We start from the raw sequence: 9,045 nt of genomic DNA, 5'->3' as shown, positions 1-9,045 counted from the left end.
CCCACACCTGTGGCTTCCAGCCAAACAAAAGACAGGCATATGAGCTGAACATTTACACCAGGTAGATACACTCCTTGGAGAGAACAATCATGGGAGACTAGAAGGGCAGTGTATGCACAGGGAGACAGCTCAGGGGGCAGGAGGCGTGGGAGGGAAGGACACAGGGAAGAGGTAAGTATGGGGGCGGGGAGTGAAAAGGGAGCTGTTGCATTGTGGAAAATTTCATGCAATGTTATGAAACAAAACGTGCATGAACTACTGTATGGAAAGTGAATTTCCTCTGTAAATTCTCACCCAAATCACAATAGAAATTAAAAAAAAAAAAGCAAAGAAGAATTCAATAGAAGGATAAATGATGAATGAAATGACCTACGAAAAAGCTTGGGAGCTCTGGTGGCATAGTGCCTAAGGCATCTGACTGCTAACCAGAAGGCTGGCAGTTCAAACCCACCAGCCACTCCTTGGAAGGAAGATTGGACAATCTACTTCTATAGAGATACTACCTCAGACACCCAAGGAGGGGTCGCTATTCACAAAGGTACTGTTTCATAAATAAACTATAGCTTATCCACACAATAGAAGATTACATAGCCAGAAAAAGAAAAGAGAGTAAAAAAAAAAACAGAATTAGAGACAGAGACATTTAGGGCATGCTCCAGAGTTGATCATGCTGAGTAAAAGAAGCCGGATACAAAAGGCCACATAGTGCCTGATTCCATTTATATGACATATCCAGAACAGGCGAGTCTATGAAGAGACTGTGTAGATCTAAGGCTGAGGGGGCAGGGCATTGGGGAATGAGTGATTGCTTAATGGTACAAGGTTTCTTTTTTTTTTTTTTTTTTTTTGTGACTTGGGTGAAGATTTACAGAGCAAATTCACTTTCCATACAGCAGTTCACATATGTCTCATGACATTGACTACAATTTCCCACAATGCAACAGCTCCCCTCCCACTTCCTCCCCATAGTTACCTCTTCCCAGTGTCCATCCCAGTGTCCATACACTCCTGCCCCCTGAGCTGTCTCCCTGTGCATAAGCAGCCTTTCTTTCTCCCATGATTGTTCTCTCCAAGGAGTGTATCTACTTGAGGTAAATGTTTAACTCATATGCCTGTACTTTGTTTGGCTGGAAACCACAGGTGTGGGTTCAATTCCAGACCTTAATGGTACAGGGTTTCTTTAGGAGATGATGAAAATCTAGAATTAAACAGTGATTATGGTTGCAAAACCCTATGACTATACTGAAGACCACTGAACTTATACTTTAAATGGGAGAATTTTATCGCACAAAGCTCAATAATGCTGCTACATTTAAAAAATGAAACAGTAAGTTTTAAAAAAGAATAACTAAAAACTGTATCAATATGACCAATCCCCTTGGTGGGCCATAGACACCTTATTTGCATATCCCAGACAACTCCTGTGAGTTTTACACACCTTATTTGCATAGTCCCACCCAATCATTTTATGGGCATTACAAGAAAGACCACATAAAAAGAGAAACCCATTGACCTGCACCCACTATGTCACTTCTTCATACACACACTTTCTCTCAAAATATTACCTAAATTTAAGCTTTTATGACCTTATATTACTTGATGTTCCTGCAGCATCTCACATGGCAACCACTCTTGAGATTTCCCTGTCTGTAACTTTGAAACATATCCTTCTCCATATTTTCTTTCACCTCTCTTGGTCTCCAGCCACTCTTATCTCATCTGTCCCTTCCTTTTCATCCCTCTGAGCAATATCCTCAACCCTCTTCTCACAGTACTTTCCCTGAGCTAATTTAGCCCCATCTCATCAGTGCCATGTGTCCAAACCGTTCCCGTAAGATATATGACTGACTACCCACCTGCCCATCAGGTCTGGATGGCTCACTCCACGTAAAACTGAAAATATCCCCCAGAATAACTCTGACAGCCTTTTCTGACTCAGGGAATGGTTGCCTTTCCCGATCAAGGCCCAGAGAGCAGACTTCACTGGCCGTCCCTGGTTCTCCCCTCTCCCTCACCACCAGCAGCCAACCAGTTACCGCGTCTTCTGCTCCTTTACCGCCTCCGGGACCTACCTTCTCCTCTCTTTTCGCTGGCACTGTTCCATCTAAAATACCCCTTTCTGAGAACACTGTGGTAAGTCTCCCTCTTTTATAGGATAAAGTCCAAGTTCTTAATCTGGTGTTCACAGCCCTCTGTATCTAGTCTCTGCCCATGGCTCTGGCCTCATTTCCTAATATATCCCCACCCTCTTGCATTTCCAAACTCCAGAACTCTACATGCCAGCAACCGTCAAGTGCTCAAAGTTCACCAACATACTAGGCCACTGCAAGCTTTGAAAATTTGCACCTGCTGCCTTCTTTTCCTAGGTTGCCCTTCGGACCTTCATTCACCTCATTCTTTTAAACCTCAGCTTAAGGATCTCTCAATCTCTGAAGCTGTTCTTGGGTGTCCTCAGCTGTGTGTCCCCACACCTTACACAACCTTCTCTCATTATACCTATTAACTGGTTTGTGACCCTGCATATATTTTAATTTATTTTTTACTGTGATCTGGGTGCACGCCTACAGAGCAAATTCACTTTCCACATAGGAGCTCATACACGTTTTGTCTCACGACGTTGGCCGCAATTCCCCCTCCCTCCAGGCACTCACCCCAAGGCGTCTCTGTGCCTTCTACAGGTTTTCTTGCCCATCACACCGCTCGTCCATAGCGTCCTATTAAGTTCTTCCAAAGAAGGACCATCAACAACCCACCTTTACACTCTTAGCAACTACAGTCCAGCAAGCAAGTCGACAGATAAAATTCTGAAATAAGTGAATGCACGAGTAATTCCCCAGAGGAGGCCCAAAGAGCTTAGCTACAGAAGATGCTCGGGAAATAAACACTGAAAAAAAGTCACAGATGGATGGGTGCCTTTCTCTCGTTCCCCTCACAGTCCAGGGTACCAAGGTGGCAGGAGAGAGACTGCAGGTAGGCGGCGAACGAAGCGTCTGAGGGCAGGGAGCACCTCCGTGAGGTTCAGCACCCTCTCGGGGGCGGGGAGTGCCGGTCAGAAGGTCGGGTGGAGAAAGCTTGGGGCGTCCCCTTATTGATCCCCAGGGCTGCGCTCGTCAGGAACGAGCCCGAGAGCCGCACTCACCCAGACCGAAGCCGTCCGGATCCTGGCGGCCATCCCTACGGCCGACTGGGTGCGTCCCGGTCTGGGGGTGGCAGCAGCTGAGGGATGAGGACGGGGCTCCTCGGTACCACCACGCACTCAACCCAAAAAGAGGCTCTTCCCACCTCCACAGAGGGGCGCAAAGCAGCGGGTCAGCCCTTTCCTCGCGGGGCTGGGCCCCGTCCCTCGCTCGGGCACAGAGCTGCCCACCCGCACCAAAACTGCGCCAGGAGTGCGGCAGGAGGGAGGTAGGCAAGGCTGGTTCTGTCCGGGCCCGCCACCTTCAAACTGGAGAGATCCAAGTCCGTCCGGCGCGGTCCCCTCGCTGAAAGGGCAGCAGGAAGACCCGCTGCTTCCACCTCCGGGGTCTACAGAGAGGCATTCTCACCAGATCCTCCCCATCCTCGCTCCTGATTCCGCCGCAGCGCCCGCCCCGGACCTTTCGGCAGACAGTCCTCTCGCCAGATGAGACCAGCCCAGCCCCACGTCAACGCTACAGGGGACAGACGCCGAGGCACACGCCTCTCCCGGGGGACACAGAGCAATGGCGCAGTTATGGACGCATCATTGCGACGTGAGAGCACAACAAACTACAACTCCCAGAAGCCTCTGCTGGAGTTCCTCCAGAGCCGGATTGGCTGCGGCTTGGCCTCTAGCGGCAAAGCGCCTAGCAAAAAGGATGCCTTCTTTCAGGCCAGAAGGAATGATTCTTCTCTAGAGCCTTCAGAGGCTGCATGGCCTGGCCAATACCTTGATTTTGGACTTTTAGCCTCCAGAACTCGAACAAATTTGTTTTAACTCATCCAGCTCGTGGTAATTTGTTACTGCAGCCCCAGGAACCACTGCCTACCAATGCTGGCAAGATCCAAACACCAGCAATTGACACTATTACTAGCATTGACTTGGAGTTGTGGATTTTCTCCTTTTCCGGCAACCCCTGGTTTTACTTACTGAAGTAAAAGTAAAATCAACTTCATTGAGATAAAATTTACCTACAACTGGGTCCTTTTAATCTTTACAAATTTTGATGAGTTTGACAAATGAAATAGTTATGTAACCACCACCACACTCGAAATACAGAAATTTCTATCACACGCCCCCCCCCCCCCGTTTATGTTCTTCCTTGCTTCAGGCAACCATTGATCAGCTTTTCTGTCATAAATTGATCTGCGTTTTACGGAATTTTACAAATGAAATCATATAGTAGTATGTACTCTTTTGTATCTGACCTTTCCTTTTTTTTTTTTGAGATTCTGTCATGCTGTTGAATATAGTTTGTTACTTTTTAGTGCCTAGTAGTATTCCATTGGGAGCTCTGGCAGTGTAGTGCCTAAGGCACTTAACTACTAACCAGAAGTCTGGCGGTTCAAACCCACCAGCCACTCCTCGCAAGCACCGTTGGGCAATCTACTTCCATAGCAATACCACCTCGGAAACCCAAGAAGGGGTGGCTGAGTCCGGTAGGATTCGGCCGCACATAACACATCTATCCACTCCCCTGTTGCAAAATATACACACCATCTATTGTTTATTGTATTTGTGTTACCTCCAGTTTTACACTCACATAAATAATGTTGCTATGAACAGTCACATACACATTTTTGTGTATCCCTAGCAGTAAAATAGCTGGGCTACCTAGGAACTTTATGTTTAGCATGTAGAGGAACTATCAAACAGTTTTCCAAAGTGGCTGCAACATTTTACATTCCCATCAGCAATGTTATGAAGTGGTATCTCATTGTGTTTTTATAAACATTTATCTAATAACTAATGATGTTGAGCATCCTTTCCTGTATTTATTGGCCATTCACGTTTTCCTTTATGAAGCATCTGGTTAATATTTTGCTCATATTTTTGTCTTATAAATAGAGATATTGTTATTGTTAGGTGCCATTGAGCTGTTTCCAACTCATAGCGACCCTACGCACAACAGAACAAAACATGGCATGATCCCGTGTCATCCTCACAATTGCCGCATTGCTTGGATCCATCAACACAGCCACTGTATCAACCCAACTCACTAACAGTCTTCTCGTTTCCCACTGACCCTCCACTTTACCAAGTATGACATCTTTCTCCAGGGATCGGTCCCTTCTGACAACATGACCAAAGTACAAAAGACGAAGTCTGGCCAGTCTTGCTCGTAAGGAGCATTCCAGCTGTACTTCCTCGAAGAAAGATTTCTTTATTCTTCTAGTAGTCCATGATACATTCAGTATTCCTTGACAACATCACAATTCAAATGCACCAATTTTTCTGTGATCTTCCTTATTCATTGTCCAGCTCTCACATACATAGGATGCTCTGAAAATACCAAGGCTTTGGTCAGGCACACTTTGGTCTTCAAAGTGACATATTTGCTCTTTAACACTTTAAAGAGGTCTTTTGCAGCAGATTCACCCAATACAATAGGTCATTTGATTTCCTGACTGTTGCTTCCATGGTGACTGCAGATCCAGTAATAGGAAATCCTTGACAACCTCAAACTTTTCTTCATTCATCATGATGTTCCTTATTGTTCCAGTTGTGAGGGTTTTTATGTTGAGGTGCAATCCACACGGAAAGCTGTAGTCTCCAATCTTCATCAGTAAGTGCTTCAAGTCTTTTCCATTTTCAGCAAGCACATTTGTGTCATCTGCGTATCACAGCTTCTTACTGAGGCTTCCAATCCCAAGACCACATTCTTCTTCATATACTCCAGCGTCTTGGATCATTTGCTCAGCATACAGATCGAATTAAGTATGGTGAAAGCATACAACCTTGATGCACCCCATTCCAAATTATAAATGACTGCCCAGTGGTCTGTTGGTTCCACATGAGCACAAATAAGTGTTCCAGGATTACCAATCTGCATAATATTACCCATAATTTGTTATGATGCGAGCAATCGAATGCAGAGTCAATAAAACACACATAAATATCTTTCTGGTATTCTTTGTTTTCAGTCAAGATCCATCTCACATCATCAATATCCCTTCTTCCACATACTCTTGAATATCTGGAAGTTCCCTGTCAATGCACTGCTGCAACCGGTTTTTAATTATCTTCAAAATTTTACTTGCATGTGATCTTACTGACATTGTTCTGTAATTTCCCCATTCTATTGGATCTCTTTTCTTTGAAATGGGCACAAATATGGATCTCTCCCAGCCGGTTGGCCAGGTAGCTGTCTTCCAAATTTTTTGGCATAAACAAGTGAGCACTTCTAGCATTGCATCTGTTTGTTGAAACATCTCAATGGACATTCTGTCAATTCCTGGAGCATTGTTTTTCACCAACTCCTTCAGTGTAGCTTGGACTTCTTCCTTCTGTATCATCTGTTTTCAATCATATGCTACCTCCTGAAATGGTTGAATGTTGATCAGTTCTTTTCCGTCTAATGACTGTGTATTCCTTCAATCTTCTTTTGATGCTTCCTGCATTGTTCATTATTTTACCCATAAAAGCTTTCAATATTGACAACTCAAAGCTTGAATTTTTTTCCCCTGTTCCTTCAGCTTGAGAAATGCCAAGTGTGTTCTTCCCTTTTGGTTTTCTAACTCCAAGTCTTTACACACTTCATTGTAATGCTTGGTCTTCTCGAGCTGCCATTTGAAATCTTCTGTCCAGTTCTTTCGCTTAATCATTTCTTCCATTTGCTTTAGCTACTCTTCATTCAAGAGCAAGTTTCAGTCTCTTTGGACATCTTTGGCCTTTTCTTTCTTTCCCATTTGTTTAACGACCTTTTACTTTCTTCATGCATGATGTCCTTGATGTCTTCCCACAATTCATTTGGTCTTTGGTCACTGCAATTTAATCCATCAAGTCCATTCTTCAGATGTTCTCTACATTCAGGTGGTATACACACAAGGTCGTATTTTGGCTCTCATGGAGTTAATTTTTCCACTGCTTCAACTTAAATTTGCATATGAGCAATCGATGGCCTGTTACACAGTCAGCCCCTGGCCTCATTCTGACTGATGATATTGAGTTTCTCCATGAAATATTTCCAGATGTAGTCAATTTGGTTCCCATGTAGTACATCTAGTGAGGTCCACATGTATAGCTGCCATTCATGTTGTTGGAAAAGTGTATTTGCAGTGAATAATTCATTGGTCTTGCAAAATTCTATCATGCAGTATCTGGTGTCATTTCCATCGCCAAGGCCAAATTTTCCAACAATCGATGCTTCTTCTGTGTTTTCAATTTTCACATTACAATAACCAGTAATTATCATCTTGATTGCTTGTTAGTCAATTTCAGACTGCAGAAGTTGGTAAAAATCTTTCATTTCTTTGAGTTTAGTAGTTGGTGCATAAATTTGAATAGCAGTAGTATTAACTGGTCTTCTTTGTAGGTGTATGAATATTATCCTATCACTGACAGCCTTGTACTTCAGCATAGATCATTTTTAACAATGAATGCAATGCCATTCCTCTTCAATTTGTCATTCCCAGCATAGTAGACCGTATGATTGTCTAATCCAAATGTCCAAAACCAGTCCATTTTAGCTCAGTAATGTCTAGAATATCAATCATTATACATTCCATTTCATTTTCGACAACCTCCACTTTTCTTAGATTGATGCTTTGTACATTTCACATTCTGATTAGAAATGGCTATTTGCAGTTGTTTTCTTTCTCATCTGAGTCGTGCCACATCAACAAATGAAGGTCTCAAATGCTTACTCTATTCATGCCATTAAGATGCATTCTACGTTGAGGCAGGTCTTCCCCAGTATTATTTTTGAGTGCCTTCCAACCTGATGGGCTCATCTCCTGCCACTGTATCAGACAGTATTTCCCTGTCATTCATAAGGTTTTCTGTAATCAATTTTTTCAGTACTGGACATGCCCACATTCTTCTTTCCAGTCTTAGTCTGTCAGCTCCAATGAAACCTGTCCACTGTAGGTGACCCTGCTGGTATTTGAAATACTGGTAAGACAGCTTCCAGCATCACAGCAACATGCAAGCCATCACAGTACAACACACTGACAGGTGAGTGGTGGATTGAGATATATAGCTTATTTCTATGTTCTGAATACAAGCCCTTCTTCATATACATGTGGCTTGAATATTTACTCATCTTTTAAGCAGCTGAAGCACAGTTCATCATTTTTTCTTTTATGATTTGTACTTTTTGTGATGAAAGAAATCTTTGCCTAGCCCCAGAGTCACAGGATTTTCTCCTATTTTAAATTTTAAGCTTTAACATTTAGGTCTGTGTCGCATTTTGAGTTGGTTTCTGTATATAATGTGAGGAAAGGGCTGAAGTTCCCCTCACCCTCACCCCCAACAACAAATATCTAGTTGTTAGAAGCACCATTCATTGAAAAGGTTATACTTTCTTCATTGAATTCTTTTGGACAGCTTTGTTGGAATTCTGACAATATACATGTAGGTCAGTTTCTGGAATTTGTATCTTGTTTCAATGATCTATATCTAACCTTATGAAAATAGCACAGGCTTTATTAGTGTAGTTTGTTATAGGAATTTTGACATCAGGTAACATAAATCCTCCAACTTTGTTCTTTCAAAAATTGCTTTGGTTATTCTAGGTCCTTTGCATTTTCATATAAATTTCTAATCAGTTTGTCAATTTACACACACAAGTCTGAGGAATTTTGACTGGAATTCCAGTGAATGTAATGATTACAGACTTGCCATCCTAACAATATTTAAATGGAATATTTAGTCTCCCATCCTTGTTCATGGTCTAGCTCTCTACTGGTTTAGACACTTACTATGTATTCTTTATTGTGTTAATTTCTTTCAAAAAGGTTTTATAGTTTTCAGTAAACATTTTATACATTTCATTAATCAGTAAGTATTTCACATTTTGCATGCCATTGTAAATGGAATTATATTTCTAATTTCATCATTTAATTGACATTATGCTGGTATATAGG

General features: G+C 42.6%; 1 protein-coding gene across 1 annotated transcript in view; it reads right to left on the bottom strand.

The window, feature by feature from the left end:
• LOC103209249 (zinc finger protein 268) overlaps positions 1-3,172 on the bottom strand; it is a 25,639-nt gene extending 22,467 nt beyond the window's left edge. Inside the window, exon 1 of the mRNA XM_007955046.1 lies at positions 3,140-3,172. Within this exon, the coding sequence (XP_007953237.1) occupies positions 3,140-3,172 (33 nt within the window). The remainder of the gene's footprint in view (positions 1-3,139) is intronic.
• Positions 3,173-9,045: the final 5,873 nt, after the last annotated feature.

The sequence above is a fragment of the Orycteropus afer genome, unplaced genomic scaffold (assembly GCF_000298275.1).
Source record: "Orycteropus afer afer isolate SDZICR_OR568_19922 unplaced genomic scaffold, OryAfe1.0 scaffold00489, whole genome shotgun sequence".
NCBI classification, from domain to species: Eukaryota; Metazoa; Chordata; class Mammalia; order Tubulidentata; family Orycteropodidae; genus Orycteropus; species Orycteropus afer.
The sequence above is the reverse complement of the archived record's forward strand: the minus strand, read 5'-3'. Positions and strand labels throughout refer to the sequence as shown.